The sequence below is a fragment of the Oryzias melastigma genome, linkage group LG17 (assembly GCF_002922805.2).
Source record: "Oryzias melastigma strain HK-1 linkage group LG17, ASM292280v2, whole genome shotgun sequence".
NCBI lineage: Eukaryota > Metazoa > Chordata > Actinopteri > Beloniformes > Adrianichthyidae > Oryzias > Oryzias melastigma.
Genome location: NC_050528.1, coordinates 3,275,806 through 3,293,714, shown reverse-complemented (window position 1 = coordinate 3,293,714; position 17,909 = coordinate 3,275,806). Strand labels below are relative to the sequence as shown.

Sequence of the window (17,909 nt, the reverse complement as noted above, 5' to 3'; positions counted from 1 at the left end):
CTCACTATTCAGCCGTTGACTCGCTGTGTGTGCGTCGCCTTTAGCCTGGCGTTCTATCAAACTCCTGGGAAATTCCTTCAGCACTTTCGGACGCAAACGTTTCATACAAGTGTCTTGAGTTCTTGGAGTGTTTGTGATGAACTGGATGAGTCACATGACTGGAAAAAATCTGTGAATACGTGAAACTGCGAATAAAGAAGCACGAGTAGCTAAGTGGGGGAACACTAAGCATTTTCCAAACAATGTCATGACTAATTATCCTAAGTTTGATATAGCTGTGTATTGATGTATTTTTCTACTGTTTGTAAAGTTTATTTTTGTTTTGATTGCTTGAAATTTCCAAATTTCACACAAAATAGTTTTAATTTCACATTACAATCTGAAAATGCAACAGAGTCAAATGATGTTCACATGACAGAGTCTCTAAAAGTGACATGAAACACTTTTACAAACTTTTGATGGGAATTTTGGATCATATTTTTAGAGAACTAATCATCCAGACACCTTTAAATGAATTTCAGATGATACATCATCATTAAGCTTTATTTATAAGATCGATTTTAAGGCTTTGGAACCACAGAGTTCAGTGTGGTTGCAGCCTTCTTCCAGATGTGCATCATCGCTCCGGGTCACACCTGTGATTATTCCACCTGATCATCAGTTTCTTCTGCATACTGTTTTGTAAATACCCCCATGGGGCACTAATATACAGTGTGAGGCACTTATTAAGGGACACTACTCACAAAAAAATGCTAAGAGACAGGTCATTATGTTTATAGACAGTCTGTGTTTTCACCTTCTAGGAAAACATTTATTTTTATTTGCTTTTTTTAAACGAAAAAAATATTGTTGTATAATAAAAGGAGAAATAAAAGGATGATTTTTCATGTTTTAAAAATATATTTTTGCAGAGAGACAACATTAAAGGGGAGTTCACACTAAATATGGACTTTAAGTAACAAAAAATTAAAAATTTAAACAATAAAAAAGGAAAATGTATAAACTAGAAAATGAGAAGCTTAATGAGACAATTTATGGACATTCATGACTTTGTGATGCTGTTTTGGTACCTTGATTTATTCATTTAATTTACCTTTTTAATTTAATTATTTGTGTTTATGTGATTAATTATTATATGCTAAATATAACAATTTTGCATGATGTTATGCAATATAATATAATGTCTATAGTATACTGTTTGCATATAAAATAGTATGATCAGAGGTGCAAATTAATACTTTTTTTCTACAATCTTATTTTCCAAGCACTTCATCACCGTCTATCATGTTTATTTTATTTTTTGTTTGAAAATGAAAGAAAATCAACTGATGAATCAATCGACTCATCAGGAAACTGTACCTGCAAAAGATATTCCAGTTTATAGAAGAACTTGTGGAGGTTTGCGCAGTCGTCCGTTATGGGCTCACCACAGTCCCTGTGTTCTTTACACAACTCAATCACAGCATCTGGAGACACACATTAAACAGAAAGTAAACAAAAAAAACAATTTTTTTAATGGTTGCAGTTAAAAAATGCAATCTAAAAATGGAAATATGTTTCTGTGAGTTCCAAGTCTTTCTAGATCAGGGGTGTCAAACTCAATCGCACAAGAGGCCAAAATCCAAAATACACCTTAGGTTAAAACTTTAGAACCGTAACTTTTTATCATAATTATGAACTAGATATATAGTATTACTTGTGATAATGTTAGTGTGAATGCTGTAAGCTGAATTTGGCTGCTGAAGATGCTGAAATTGATAGCTAAAAACGTTGAAGCTGATAGCTAAAATATTAGCTCAATGACAAATTAGCCTAAAAAAATAAATAAAAATAATAATAATAAAAACCTTAGAATAGCCGAAACAGCTAGCATGTAGCTAAGATATTATCTTAACTTCAAAATGTCAGTTAAAACAAAAAAAATCTGAATTAGCCAAAAAGCTAGCATGTAAAAATTAGCCTAGATACAAAACAGTATAAAGAAACTTAAAAAAGAAAAGCCTAAATTAGCCAAAACATCTAGCATGAAGCTGAAATGTTAGCTAAACTCCAAAACAGCTTAAGAAATCTTAGTAAATGCCAAAATATTCCAAAAAGCTGCAGAATGCTAATTTTTGAAACTGTAACTTTTTAATATAATTATGAATAATAAAAATGCAGGAATATTACTCCAGAATAAATCAACTTAAACCTTAAAAAAACGTTCAATATTTTACTCTCCATAAAAATATATTTTATCAAAATTATAAAAGTCAAAAATAAGCGCAAAAGAACATCAGGTCATTAATAACAATGAAATAAAATGATCCAGAGGTCCGGATAGAATTACCCAGAGGGCCGGATCCGGCCCTCGGGCCTTGACTTTGCCACATGAGGGTAGAAGAATATCAAAACTCAATTGCTCAGACATGTTAGGGGTGCAAGAATTGATGTTTTGTGTTTGTGTATTCCAAAAGAAAAAAAGAAAAAAGAAAAATCATTTTTTGGATTTGGTAACAAGCAATGAAGAAAAAAACTTTCCAATTGGCTTCTGCAAAGCCCGGTGTAATGCAAGAGAAGTATTTTCAATTGATTAAATAGATCATGACACACTTTTAGGAATACAACAATTCACTTTTTAGTTCACCAGTTCCCTTTTAAACCAAGAAACGTGGCCTCCTGAGTGTCAACCACTTTTTGGAACCTTAAATGCAAACTTTCACATCCTGGTTGTGAGCAGACAACATTATCAATTAAGACTCATGAGTTTTTAAGGATTTATTCCCACTTTTATGTATTCGGGAGGCTTTATTTCTACATGGAGAAGATCCAGAATTACCATGCAGGTCTTTGATGATCCTCTGCAGCTGTCTGTCTCCCACTGAGGAGGATGCCATGGTGAGGCTGCAGAGAGGAGGAGAAATATGACGAGACTCCATCATTTAAAGCTCACAATATAACATAATATAGCTGCACCAGTACATGAAGCTAAATCTATAGCAGCTGCTGCTGTTTTGAAGGGACATTCTAGCCAAAATGAGGGCGAATAAATGCCTGTCAGCAGCACCAGCCGTCAGATTTATTTCCACTGCGACATTAACTTCACGTTTCCGACCTGGAACTGCTGCTAAAATGTTTACATTTACTCTGGAAGCGACACAACAAACCCGCTGGCTCCATCCATGAGGACATGCACCTGCTCTGACGCCACAAAACTCCGCTACTTCCGGCTCAGACTCCGGGAGCATGACCGTTACAGTCCCTCTCGGTTTAGTTTTTAATGCTAAAATAAACACCAGGGGAAAAAAACTTTACATTTAGAGAGGAAAACAGCTTACTTGACGAGAGAAAACGGCTGGACTGGCTGCGCTCCTTGATGATTTGGCAGAAACGTGCTAGCTGGGGGGCGGGGATTGGGTTGATTGACATTGACTTTGGCCAATCGGTGACGGAGATAGTAGGAGAGTTCGGTTGACGGTCAGAGGATAAATAAACAAACGTGGTGCGTGCGCTACACTGATTTTTGGAGGTTTTCCAGCTGCACAGTTCATAGATAAATGCATGTTGAGGAATTTATGTGTTCAAAAAAGATAAATAAATTGGTAAAACTAAAAATAATTTCAAATATATTCGTGTAAGTAATGCTTCATGAGTTTATTTATTTCATTTAATTGTTAAACATTTATCATTATTTATCATTATTATTATTATTATGAGAACTACTACTGAATATTAACAAACATGCATAAATACAAAACATAAATAAATTGTAATATATCCCTAAATATTTCTGAATACACATTTAAATAGTTGGGGGAATTTAAATTGAACCAAACGAGTGTTTATACATGAAAATGAGTGTCAGATGTTTATGTACTCCCTTTCAGATTGTTCCTGTTTTCCTTATTTTTTTAACTTATCATATTTTTGGTTAAAGCATATCTCTAAAATAAAAAAATGTGAATTTGGTTTTAAAAAAAAACTCAAATTTCTTTAGAATATTTAAAAATATGTAACAATTATAGTACAATTTTCTGATGTGTATCTCATCCATTTATGTTTGAGATTAATTAATTTGTTTGATTTCAAAATGAGTGTTCACATGCTTTAAACCTGTCATATGCAGGTTTTATTTGATGATGTGAAAACAAAGAAATGGTTTCAATTCATTTTTTGGGGATCAGTATTTAAGGTCACATTCCCATTCTTTGAAGTTTCACACACATCGTCCTGTCAGTCGGACTCCGGAGTGTAAACCTGCACAACCCCTCAGGTAAAGTTTGTTTCCTGTTTGAAGGATCTTTCATGAATCAAACTTAGACAAACATTAATATTATCATTGTTGATGTTTCCAATTTAACTGTTTTTGTAAAAATTATATTGCAATTATTTTAAATCATGATATGAAGAAGATAATTTTTTTAATTGATTGGACCACAACCATAAAACCATAACCTTTTCCCTGTTACCTGATGTATTAGAACAGTATGTTGTTACTTTAAACAGCTTTATGCTCCTTCTTATATTTAAACTGCATTATGGGAAAATAAAACCAGGTCTCACACATCTCTACTTCCATGTTTTGTATTTATTTTCCTCATAAGGTCAACAGTTTTACTTGTGATGGGAAGTTTTTGTTGACATTTTCTTGAAGTAACAGGGATTTGTGTGCATCAGGTCCCAGTACATCATCAGTTTCTGAAATTATAAAAAACAAATTAAGGTTTTACTTAATGAAATGTACTAAAACATTGATTCAAAAAGCATATTTGCTGCTGGACGTAATTATATACAGAAGAAGCTTATCATGTTATGCTCAATGATGCTCAATGACGAATCGCACAGGGAGCCAAAATCCAAAAACCATCTTAGTTTACGAGCCAAACAGGATAAACGTTTATTGAACACTAAATTTAAAACCGTAACTTTTTACCATAATTATGAACTAGATATATCATTATCTGTGATAATGCTAGTGTGAATGCTGTAAGCTGAATTTGGCAGCTGAAGATGCTAGTGATGATAGCTGAAAATACTGAAACTGATAGCAGAAAATGCCGAAGGTGATAGCTGATGTCACTGAAACTAATAGCTGAAAACACTGAAGCTGATAGCCAGCTAAATTATTAGATAAATGCCAAATAGGCTTAAAAAAACAATAAAAAACAGGTTAGCCGAAACAGCTAGCATGTAGCTGAAAAAATAGCTAGACTGCAATATATCCTAAAAAACAAAAACAAAAAAAAATTATCCAAACATTTAACATGTAGCTGAAATATTAGCTAAACTCAAAAGCAGCCTAAAAAACAAAAAAAGCCTAAATTGCCTAAACCAGCTAGCATGGAGCTGAAAAAATAGATAAATTTCAAAAAATGAAATGACCAAATACAGCCAGCATGTAGCTGAAATATTAGCTAAACTCCAAAATACTCTTAGTAAATGCCCAAGTAGTCCAAAAAGCTAGCAGAATGCCAATTTTTAAAAGTTTTAAAATCGTAACTTTTTAACATAATTATGAATTATAAAAAAGCAGGAATATTATTCCAGAATAAATCAATTTAAATCTTAAATAACTTTCAATATGTTACTCTCCATAAAAACACATTTTGTCAAAATTATACAAGTTAGAAATAAGTGCAAGATAACTTCAGGCCATTAATTACAATAAAATAAAATGATCTGGAGGGCCGGATAGAATTACCCAGGGTGCGGGATCCGGCCCCTGAGCCTTGACTTTGACACATGTGATTTAAAGTCTCTTTTTTTTTAATGTAGAATTTCATCTTTCTGGAGGATTGAACTCAACTGAAACCATGACCAACAATTCCCTACCCGCCAATTACTATAACGACGACTATGGCGATGAAGCTTGCAACCAGACAGAAGTCTTTAAGTTTGGAGCCATCTCCACCTCCGTGTTTTTCTCCATCGTGTTCGTCCTGAGCCTGGTTGGAAACTTCCTGGTTCTTGCGATTCTGCTCCGGTATGAGAACATCAGATCCGTCACCAACACCTTGATCCTGAACCTGGCAGTGTCCGATCTCTTGTTCACAGCAAGTTTGCCTTTCTGGATCTACTACGACCTTCATGGCTGGACTTTGGGGCAACCGACGTGCAAACTGGTGAACTGGGTCTTCTACACTGGTTTCTGCAGCAGCAGCATCCTCCTGGTCCTGATGACTGTCCACCGCTACATCGCTGTCATGAATCCTCTGTCTAACATCGTGTCCGCCGCAGGCTTCCCCAGTATCGTGGTCACTGTGGTTGTTTGGGTTGTGAGTATTCTGATTGCTAGTCCGAGCTTCATCTTCTCCGAAGTGACTAAACACGAGGATTCTTTACTTTGCTTCTATCCAGAACGTGTGGGGAAATTCTGGGTGTTCTATCAGCAAAATGTTTTTTTCGTAGTGAGCTCAATTGTATTTATTTTCTGTTATTCCAAGATCTTATCCAGATTGATGGGTAATAAGGTCCAGAGACGAAAAAATCGAACTTTAAAACTCATCTTCATCCTTGTGGTTGTGTTTTTCATTGAGTGGACGCCGTACAATTACGTCATCTTTCAAATGTCTCGGGATGTTTTAACTGAGAACGATGGTCATGACTGTGGCTCCTTCACAAGGCAAATGTACGCCTACTACATCAGCAGGATGCTCGCCTTTTCCCACTGCTGCCTCAACCCCGTCTTCTATGTTCTTCTGGGCGTCAAATTTAAAAACCATCTGAAGAAGATGCTGCAGCGCTGTACCAGCGACAGCCACAGCATCCCGACCCGACCCAGCCGAAACACCATCATGTCTGTCACAAGCGAAGAGTTGTCCATGTAATTTATTCTGAAAGGGTACTCGGAACTTCCTGAACCTTGCGGCTTATAGTTTGACAATAAAAATGATCATTTTATCAAATTTAATTCTAATCTACAGTTTTAAGCTTTTATTTTGTTAAATGGTAAATGGTAAATGGCGTATACTTGTATAGCGCTTTCTACCCTCCTTCAAGGGCCCAAAGCGCTTCACAGTCACAGACCCATTCACCCATTCACACGCACATTCACACACTGGTGGTGGCTCCGCTGCCGAACACTGGCGCCAACCTCCCACCAGAGGCAATTCGGGGTTCAGTGTCTTGCCCAAGGACACTTCGACACATGGGCGGGCAAGGCGGAGTCGAACCCGCTCACTTCTGATCAGGAGTCGACCGCCCTACCACTGCCGCCCCTTAAAATACGAGACATTTTTTGGAAGTAAAAATGAGAAGTTTTTATTTTTATCTTGTTATTTTTTTGTCATTTCATAATCTTGTTGTTGCATTTTTATTAAATTGATGTTAATAATGTAAAAATATTTTCTGACGGTAATCATAAGCCCTTCATCTATGTTACTTGACATTATTAATAATTATAGATTGACTAAATAATCAATTTCAAAGTTTATAAACACAATATAAAGACTATTTTTTTTAACTTAGCTTTTACATTAATCATATAAACGACATGTTTATTTATGTGTTGAGCTTTTAAGGACTTTTTGGCTTTTATGGTTTATAATTTTTATGTTTTTACCTTGTTTTTCTTTTAATTCTATGAAGTCCGTCTAATTTTACCACAGCGTTTTTATTATATTCAATTTTTTAAGTTTGGTAAATGGTAAATGGCGTATACTTGTATAGCGCTTTCTACCCTCCTTCAAGGGCCCAAAGCGCTTCACAGTCACAGACCCATTCACACATTCACACACTGGTGGTTTGTTTAATTATTCCTTCTTCTATCTACCGTGTCTGATAACTTCTTATGTTTTAACTGATGTTTATTTCTGTCTTTTTTTTGTGTTCAACTGCATAGTTGATGAAAAGTTCTATAGAACTAAAGTGATTGACTGTATATTGGTGGGGTTATACAAATTAACTGCATTTTAAGCCATTAATTCATTAAATTTACCAATCTTCACATTTAATGGATTCATTGGGTCATTTGTGTGTATTCTGTATGTATAAATGCAAATCTGCTTACAATCAAAAATGATTATCTAAACAAGTAGGATTATATAAAAATATGTGAATATTTTTGTCTTTTTTATTTTCTTTATTTTACAATCAATTTATGACTAAATATCTTAATTTTGTTTCACATTTTTGGAAAAATGTTTTTGATTGCTTGAAATCAAACAATAAAACAAAGCATTGTTAAATGTTTCTGTGTGAATTTGGTTCTAGGATGGGGGTTAGCGTCGTGTTTCTTTGCCTCTCGCGTGATTCAATACATATATTAATTATACATATATAATTGGTCCAGAAATAAATACATGAATTATTATTCGGTCCATCCATCCATCCATCCACCCATCCTATTCCAAGACCAGGTCATGGGGGCAGCAGTGTAAACAAAGATACCCAGACTTCCTGGGAGACATTGTAACAAAGGCGCTGAGACATGTGGATCCATATGCAAAGGTTTAATGGTGTCAGTAAAAAACAAGAGCGAGGCAGAGCTGAGTCATAATCCAGGCAGGAGTCAAACACATAGAGCAAGGCTAGCAGACGAGGAAACAGGCAAGAAATACCGCTCAGACTGTATGCAATGCAAAAACAAGACTTTGCACTGAGCTCTGCTTCGTGCCAGACTAAAGACTGTTGAGAGGATTGTCTGATGTAGAAACAACTGCTGAACTTGGGAGCAGAGAGCAAATGCTGATGGGAGAGGGAGGAAGATGTCAGGAGGATGTCAAAACTCAGACTATGGCTCCCTCTGGTGGTCGACAGTGGAGGACGGATGTTGAACTGTGACAAACATAGTCTCTCCGGCGTGTCCTGGGTCTTCCCCGGGGCCTCTGCCCCGTGGGACATGCCCGCAACACCTCTCCAGGGAGGCGTCCAGGAGTCATCTGGACCAGATGCCCGAGCCACCTCAACTGGCTCCTCTCAATGTGGCGGAGAAGCGGTTCTACTCCGAGCTCTCTCCGAACGACCCAGCTTCTCACCCTATCTCTAAGGGAGCGCGCAGCCATCCTCCAGAGATAAATGGTAAAGGTGTATACTTATATAGCGCTTTTCTACCTTCCTTGAAGGCCCAAAGCATTTTACAGTCACTGATCCATTCACCCATACACACACAGATTCACACACTGATGGGGACTCCGGTACTGAACAGTGGTGCCAACCTTCCATCAGAGGCAATTTGGGGCTCAGTGCCCTAGGGCACTTTGACATATGGGTGGGCAAGGCGGGAATCGAACTTGTAATCTTCCTATCAGGAGTTGACCACCCCACTGCTGCACCACAGCCTCCCCACAAATCATGAAGGAAGTTCATTTCTCCAAGAGACACTGAGAGGGCTTGGTACTCTGAACTGCTGTTTGGTCCTGAAACCACAGTCAAAGACCTGTCCCTCACCCGAAAGCGAAGTGACCCGACCCTCTCATCCACCGGTGTGAACTCTGACACTGGACAGCTGAGCTGGGGGCTCATGAGTAAGCCCACCCCGGCCTGCCAGCCACCTCTCACATTGGGCAGTTCCACAATGGTAGGGTCCAACCCTTCTCGTGGGACTGAGTTTCAAAGCCCAGGCTGCACATGGTGGTAAGACCCAGTTATATCCAGCTGGTACCTCTTAACCTCTCGCATAAGCTCAAGTTCCTTCCCTCCAGAGAGGTCACGTTCCACGTCCCAAAAGCCAAATTCATGGTTTGGACTGCCGAGCTCTTCCTTAAAAACTGCCACCCAAACCACATCGCACCGGTCCTTTCTGAGCTCTCCTGCAGGTGGTGGGCCCACAGGTGAAGGATCCCACGTTGTTTCTTCGTGGGAGGAACCCCGGCCACCAGGCGCTTACCAGCAAGCCCTACCTCCAGGCCTGGCTCCATGGTGGGGCCCCAGTGACGCCAATCTGGGCGAAGTTGCAAAATCTTGGATGGTACTTCTTATAAAGGGGCTCTTTGTCTGGTTCGTCACTCTGGACCTGTCATGGGAGATCCTACCTGGAGCAGAAACCCTGGACAGCACCTGAGATCATTCGATTTATTATTTAAAATATAAAATGAAGATGCCTTTTTTGTTCACTTTTTATTTTAAGCAGCGAAAAGCAAATGTCTAAAGAACATATTTACTTCCCAATAGATTTTATTCCTTTTTACCAACATAATCTTGTTTATTTCTGTGGATTTCAATATGTTACTCTCTAGTGCTCAAGTGATTTTTCAATGCACATCGGCATCTTTTACATCCATAATGAGTATGGCATGAGGTTTAGGTCAGTCCTTTTGTAAGTTGAAGTTCAATTAGCTGTCACACATCCAGGTCTGTGAAATTTGTTCTCAGCATTTGACTCATCCGATGAGGAAACAACGAGCTGCAGACACAGAGAAGTTGTTCTTGAGACAACTTAGAATGAGTAAGACATTTTCGGTTCTAGTGCGGTGAGTGATTTCATTGGAAGATGCTGACCCAAGAAAACCAGTGAACAGTCATTGATTTCTGGGAAGTTATTTTTCAAGTGTAGATGTCATTTAAAAAAAACATGTCATCTGAATTTTTGCGTATCTGCATAATTTAAATTCACTCTTTGCTCTATAGTAAAGAGAAATACCTGTAAACTATATTCATTTTTATCAACTTTCTTGATTGCATTTTTAAATTAGTTTCTTGATTTGTGTCCTTATAAATATAAAAAGACAGTTTTTTTCTGGTTATTGGATGTATTTTGAATAGCTCAACCAGCCGTCACTGTGTTGTTTTGAGCGGGTTGGATGGCCAGTAGTTGCCACCCGCCCCAGCCCTCGCCACCCTCTTTTGACTCACCCTCATTGGCAGAGCCGCTGTTATACAAAAGTTATACTACCATTCTTCCCCAGCTACCCTGGTCAGAACTGCACTTGACAAACTGATGGAAAAAAACCCTCATTTTTCAAGTTTTTGTTATTGACTTAATTTTACTTCTAAATTAAGTCTGTGTGATGCTCCCTTAGAAGAAACAGATTAATAACCTGTTAATAGAAGTCTTCCTTTTCTTTCTTCAGTTTTCAAAGTCTCTCTGTCTCAGTAAAGATCACTACCAGTGACACGTCTCCACTCATTCCTGAGTTTAAACACATAATCCTCCACCATTTAGAAAATGGTCCAAAACAATATTAAAGGATATCTGGACGGCTACACTTGATTGGCTACCACTAATTCTATTAATCTTTAGCCGTGGTGTCATGTTCTCTGGTCTCACCAGCGCCCTCTGTCTTGAGGCATGCGTCCTGTCGGCCTCCTCTAGTGTATATGTAAGCGCATTTTTAGTTGATAAAAAGACTAAATGAGTCACAAATTGGCACCAATGTTATTAGAAACTTGGTGAGAAATAGAAAAAGGAAGAAGTTAAAAAAATGGTGAAAGAAAGACTGAAACAGTGAAGTAACTTAATGCGCCGTCAGCAGCAGCTCCAGACAGTGTGTGGGTGCAGGTGAGGTCCGAGCTGCCACTGCCTCACCTGCCAATTTCATGGCAAAAAAAAGTCATCATAGAATAGACATGTCTAAAAATTTATATTTGATTTTTAATAGTTAAAAAGTATATCCATCGCATTTAATTTATGCATTTTTTTAAGCTATTTTTTAAAGTTGAATTTGAAGACCAGACTTTTCCGTAATTCTCCATTTGGAGGGCTAAATGTATGGAGAATCCATAGGGGTAGGGAAGAATTTGGATTCAGCTGCAGTGAGAATTTCAGTTTGTGGGTAATATTTTTGCACAAAGGCTCATAAGAAGGAAGAATTGAGAAAACAAGCCAGTCTTTTGGTCCAAGACAACTAAATGAGTTTAAAAGTCTCCAGGACTTCACATGAATACAAGTCAAATGGGTTTGTTACTTATTAAATACGGAAATAGTTCAGTGTTAATGCAGGGTTCCTACATGTTTCTAAAAGGTTAATTTAAGACTTTTAAAGACATTTTTAAGACCTTGCATATGAAAAATTAAGACCAACTTTTCTGTCTAATTCCCGGCCCCCAGTAGAGAAAACTAAATCCTAAATTAAAGAAAGATTTTAATCAAATTAAATTAAAGAGCTAAAGCCTAAATCAGCCAAAACAGCTAGCATGTAGCTGAAAAAATAGTTTAACTTCAAAATATCCTAAAAAACTGAAAAAATTCTAAATTAGCTGAAACAGCTAAATATTACCCTAACTCCAAAACAGCCTAAAAACCAACAAAAAGAAAAGCCTAGCAGAATGCCAATTTTGTAAACCTTTTAACATAATTCTGAAAAATTAAAAAGACAGGAATGTTATTCCAGAATAAATCAACTTAAACCTTAAATAACTTTCAATATTTTACTCTCCATAAAAATATATTTAGTCAAAATTATACAAGTTAGAAATAAGCGCAAGATAACATCGTGGCATTAACTAAATTAAAATCCGGATCCGGCCCCCGGGCCTTGACTTTGACACATGACTTATTTAATTTTGGCAAAAAAAAAAAAAAAAACTTTTGACCAGAAAGTGATTAAGAAAAAGTTTTTAGCTGTGACATTTTAAAAACGAAATGATCAAAATGTGAGACTTTTAAAATGTTTATTTCCAAATTTTCAAATTTAAGGTTTTTTAAGACTTTTTAAGACCCTGCAGGAACCCTGCAATGTTCTTTTGTTGGGTCAGAATGTTAAAATATTTCAGAAAGATTTCATAACGGCCTCAGTGACTCACCCTACAGTTATATTTCCTCAGTACTTTGTGAAACACTTTGCGTTCAGCTCAAGTAGAATTTCGAGGTGAGTTGCAGATTTTTGTTCTTCTTTTCTTCCCCCAAATCCTCTAAAACATCTCAGAAGAAGCAGAAGCTCCTTTTGTGAGCAGATCTCCTGCACTCTTTCAGTCTTTTTGCTCCTTTTTCTCAGGAGACGTACAATGAAGGAAACCCTTGAAAACCACACCGAGGAACTTCATGTCAACTGCTACCTAACTGACTTTGAAGCCTTCAATGGAGCCTTCTACATCGTCATCTTCATCATCAGCATCCTCGGCAACGGCCTGCTCATCACGGCTGTCGTCCTCTACGACAATCTGAAAAACGTGACGACCATCTTCATTCTGAACCTGGCTGTGTCCGACTTGATCTTCGCCGCCATCCTCCCGTTCTATGCCGTGGACCACCTCCATCAGTGGGTCTTTGGGGAGTTTTTCTGCCACAGTTTGAAGGCGGCGTACAGCATCGGTCTGCACAGCGGCGCCCTCATACTGACCGCCCTGAGCGTGGGCCGCTTCATTTTTGTGATCAGGAAGCCGAAGGACAGTTTCAGGAGGAAGTACGTGCTGGGTACGTGTGTGGCTGCGTGGGTCATCGGAATCACTGCGTCCATAACTGATGCCGTCAACCATGAGGTGGTTCAGTTGGGATTCCATTACTACTGCATAGAAATTAATCCTGGGGGTGTGGCTTTTTATGTGAAAATATCCCTGCTTTTTTTATCACCCTTCACCATCATTGTTTTCTGCTATTCCGGCATAATCCTGATGGTTTTCCGGACAACCATGAGAAGAAAGTTCCGGAGTGTAGCTATGATGCTCTGCATTGTCACGGTCTTCTTCGTCTGCTGGGGGCCCTACAACGTTATTCAAATCATTCACTATGTGTATGAACCCGAGGAGTGTTGGAAGGCAGAAAGACTGAACGTCGCCTTTAACGTCCTCCGGATTCCCGCCTTCGCTCACTGCTGCATGAACCCGCTGCTCTACATGCTCTCTCAAAAGATGAGAAAACATCTCTACCGTCTTTGCCGCTGCGAGACGAGGCAGAGCGGGAACCCAGAACCATGTGGTCAAAGCACCACGGTGGCTCAGAATGTGTGTTACACAACGGCCAACTCGGCTGTCACAATAGAAGAGAAGATATGATGACAGCAGACAAGTTCACTTTATCAATCCACCCAAGGTTATTCATCTTAAAACTAGTTATAAATCTTGATTTTAGATATAAACAACAACATGTGTAAGATTATTAAACTTGTTTTAAGAAACATATGTATTGTTTTTCAATTTAGTTTGTAAATATAAGAAAATTTTCCTTTTTAAATACAAAACTAGAAAAAAAACCCGCAGGCCTGATTTAAGGACAAGAAAATGTCTTAATTTAAGTTTATTTTAGATCTTTCACTTTTTAAAGACTTGAAATAAGAAATTGTCACATATTTAAAAAAAATGCATTTGAATACTGATTTAAACAGCTTTTACAATATTTACAGGTAGTAGAAAATACATTTTATTAAGGTTGCTATATTCTAGTTTTCTTAAATTATTGATTAAAATAAGCATTTTTGGCTGCTTTCAAGATTTAACCTATATAGTAAAGTCTAGGCATTATTGCTTAAATCAAGAAATCCTGTTAAGTAAAAGTCACTCGCTGCACTGGCAGATTGACTTCTTTCTAGTCGGTTTCTACTAAAAATAAAAACCTTTTTTCTAGAATTAAGATGCTTTGTTTCAGTGTAACTTTGCTTTAATTATTTTTTAACCAAGTAAATGATCCTTGTATGTTGTAAACCTTAAGATAACTTTTAGTTTGAGTTTTTGACACAATGTGTTAATTTTTTATATAATGGAAATTCTTTGTTTTTATCTTTATTTTCTACAAATGTTTGGTGAATGTTTGTGAAACTGCAAGATATTGTTGATGTTGATGTTTACGATGAGAATACAATGCTTTTACATTTTCTGTAAAACTCTTTGAATTCTTGAATAAATGTAAAGCTTAAATGTAACTTGAGTCAGTTTAAGGAAAACTGTGAGTCCTAGCTAACATTTGTTTACTTTAACACAGGGGTCCTCAAAGGCCCCCCGACACACTGAATGCAGATTGAGACCCACATGATTATTTTTCTTCTGTACGTTCTTTGCACACCCGTAGCTCTTCAGCTCTTTCAGGTATTAAAATATTCAGCTCTTTTTATGCTAGCTTGTTTTAGGATTTTTAAGCTATTTTGGAGTTTAGCTAATGTTTTAGCCAGTTGTTTTGGCTAATTTGGGTTTTTTTCAGTTTTATAGGCTAATTTGGAATTTAGCCAATATTTCAGCAACATGCTAGCTGTTTTGGCTATTTTATTTCTGTTTTTTAGAATAATTTGGCATTTCGTTAATATTTTAGCTTGCTATCCACCTCAGCATTTTGTTTCAGCCATTTCAGCAATCAACTTTAGCATTTTTTTCCAGTTATTAGCTTCAGAATTTTTTTTATACATTTCAATCTCTTCAGCTATCAGCACTAGTATCTTCAGCGGCCACATTCAGCTTACAGCATTTCCACTAGCATTATTGCAGGTAATGCTATATATCTTGTTTTTAAAATGTTTGATTATATTTTTTTTTTCTGTGAAGATTACAGAAATGAATTATTTAAAATTTGGCTGTGAGTGGCTCTCTGGAAAACCATAAATCTCTATGTTTAGGTTGTGATTGCTGCACTTTTTCTGCTAGCCTACAAACCGATCCCGGCCCAGTCGGTTTGTAGGCTAACAGAAAATGTGCAGCCCAAATGTAAACATTTACGGGTTTCCAGAAAGCCACACATAGCCAAATTTAAAACCAGATATATAGCATTACTTGTGATAATGCTAGTGTGAATGATGTAAGCTGAATGTGGTCACTGAAGATGCTAGTACTGATGGCTGAAGATGCTTAAATTGATAGGTAAAAACACTGAAGCTGATAGTGGAAAATTCTGAAGTTGACAGCTGAAATGGCTGAAGCTAATAGCTGAAACCGCTGAAGCTGATAGCAAGCTAAAATATTAGCGAAATGCCAAATTAATCTAAAAAACAGAAAAAAGCTAAATTAGCCAAAACGAGCATGTAGCTGAAATATTAGCTTAACTCCAAAATAGCCTAACAAATTAAGAAAAAGCCAAAATTAGCAAAAACGGCTAGCACATAGCTAAAATATTAACCTAATACTAACCTAGCCTAAAAAACTGGTAATATGTCTAATTCAGCCAAAACTGCTAGCATAAGGCTAAAATATTAGCTAAACTCCAAAATACCCTAGAAATCCTTAGTAACTGCCAAAAAATTATTAAAAAAAAAAAAGGCTAGCATAAAAAAAGCTGAATATTTTAATAGCTGAAGGAGCTGAAGAGCTATAGACGTCTAAAAAATGTATGGAAGAAAAAATATTCTGTAATAATAAAGAAATAAAGAAAAAGTGAATCAATGAAACCAATAAATATTCTCTCCTCTCCCGTTATAGTTCAGACTGTAGAAGGGTGGAATAAAAAGTCACGTTCTATGTGGTTCTCGATAGTGTGTGGGGGGCCGGGCCAAATGTCGAGGCGGGCCTGATCTGGCCCGCGGGCCGTAGTTTGGGGACCCCTGGCTTACAGCCCCTCAAATCCCCAATTTAACAATATCAGAGCGATCCAGATGTACAGTTTCGATCCAGCAACAAAGACATTCATGATCTATATGCCTGCAAGCGGATGTATCGGAATGGGGCGGAGCATGGAGCTTGTGACTTTGTACCATCTTTTTCAAGCTACTTTTTTTTTCATTTGTTCCTAAGTCACAACAATTTGAATAAAAAAATACTCAGAAATAGAATGTTATCTTAATTTTCTTTCTTCATAAAAAAAAGATCAAGTTAAAAACACATTTTTCACGGGAGTGAGTCTTTAGTCTTTATTTTAGTAAAAATACTTTACTTTTTTTTTTTTAAAAAAAAAGGAAAAAGAACAACAAAGACGCATCTCAACGCCTCTCTAATCACATTTTACTGGGAATCCAGCTTCACATTTTTCACATTTATTTGCTAAAACTCTTTAACTCTTTCACGTGTAAATGTGTTTCTCTGGAGATGCTGAGTGCACTCAAACATGGCTGCATCGAAAGGCCCAGATGGGGGGGTCTGGTCCAGAGAGAAGTGTACAGCGACAGCTCAGAGGGTCTCTGTAACAGCACTCCGATCTCCAGGGGTAGATTAAGCTTAATTAACTAAGCCATCCCGCATGCTTGGATGAGCGGATACTAGTCAAGGGCAGAGCAGTCTCGGCTCAGCTCGCACCTCCGAGGCAGACTCCAACGATCCACGAGGAGGCTCCGGCCACGTCTCAGGATCAACGGATCAGCCTCTACATACAACATTTTGTTTCTAAAATCACAAAAGTCCGCTTAAATGTACTTTTCACCCAGATTAATCACTGGTAAACCCATGCTTTATTTACATTAATATGAACAGGTTTATTAGCATCCCAGAATGTAGAGAAAAAAAGAAAGAAGGCATACACAGCTGTATCCTTACTGCACTCTATTATCCTGGATCATTTTCTCTGCAAATGATGTTGTTGTTCAATCCAGTTTTTCTGCCACCAGCTAAACAGCTGTTGTTGTTTTTTCATCATGTATGTTCTGCTTCCCTCTCTGGCCTTAATATTCTCTTCAAGCTTTTCTTTTCTCTGAGGCAGCCTCCTCTTCCACAAAGATTCTCCTCAGTTTTTTACTTTTTTTTCCCACTTCTGTGTAATGATAATTACTTTGACCATATGCGAGTTTAAACGATGCTTCCAAACGCGTAAATGTGTTTATTCTGCTCTCTGATAAAGTCGCATCACTTGGTAATCTGGAGTGTCGGATGATTTCAGATGGATTAGATGTGGAAGCTACATGGAGCTGTTACAAACATTTTATTTAAAATGTTATTTATTTTAGTGCATATTGGTCTTTTCCTGTTTTAATAAATCAGTTTGGGAAATTTTCAGAATAAAAGTCTAATTTAACATACGTTGGAAACTTAAGGGTATGACAGGAGTATCAAACTCATTTGTACAAGGGGCCAAAATCCAAAACACACCTTCGGTCGCGGACCGAACAGGATAAACATTTATTGAACACTCTGAAACTACATTTTTAAAACATTAAAACTGTAACTTTTTAACATCATTATGAACTACATATATAGCATTACCTGTGATA

The 17,909-nt window shown here is 37.3% G+C and overlaps 2 protein-coding genes across 8 annotated transcripts in view; one reads left to right on the top strand and one right to left on the bottom strand.

Annotated features, from left to right (window-relative positions):
* Window positions 1-17,909, bottom strand: part of fyco1b (FYVE and coiled-coil domain autophagy adaptor 1b) — a 64,738-nt gene that overhangs the window by 24,561 nt on the left and 22,268 nt on the right. For 3 of the 7 annotated variants that reach the window (XM_024274037.1, XM_024274034.1, XM_024274035.2), the window contains 2 exons: window positions 2,819-2,883; window positions 1,360-1,466 (listed from right to left, as the gene is read on the bottom strand). In XM_024274037.1, coding sequence (XP_024129805.1) covers window positions 1,360-1,466; window positions 2,819-2,876 — 165 coding nt within the window. In that variant the 5' untranslated portion in view covers window positions 2,877-2,883. The other 4 variants (XM_024274038.2, XM_024274039.1, XM_024274036.2 and 1 more) reach the window with 4 other exon arrangements.
* On the top strand, window positions 4,097-6,977 carry LOC112147546 (chemokine XC receptor 1). The gene is made up of 2 exons (XM_024274042.2): window positions 4,097-4,252; window positions 5,755-6,977. The coding sequence occupies exon 2, from the start codon at window positions 5,793-5,795 to the stop codon at window positions 6,804-6,806; it is 1,014 nt and encodes a 337-aa protein (XP_024129810.1). The 5' UTR covers window positions 4,097-4,252; window positions 5,755-5,792; the 3' UTR covers window positions 6,807-6,977.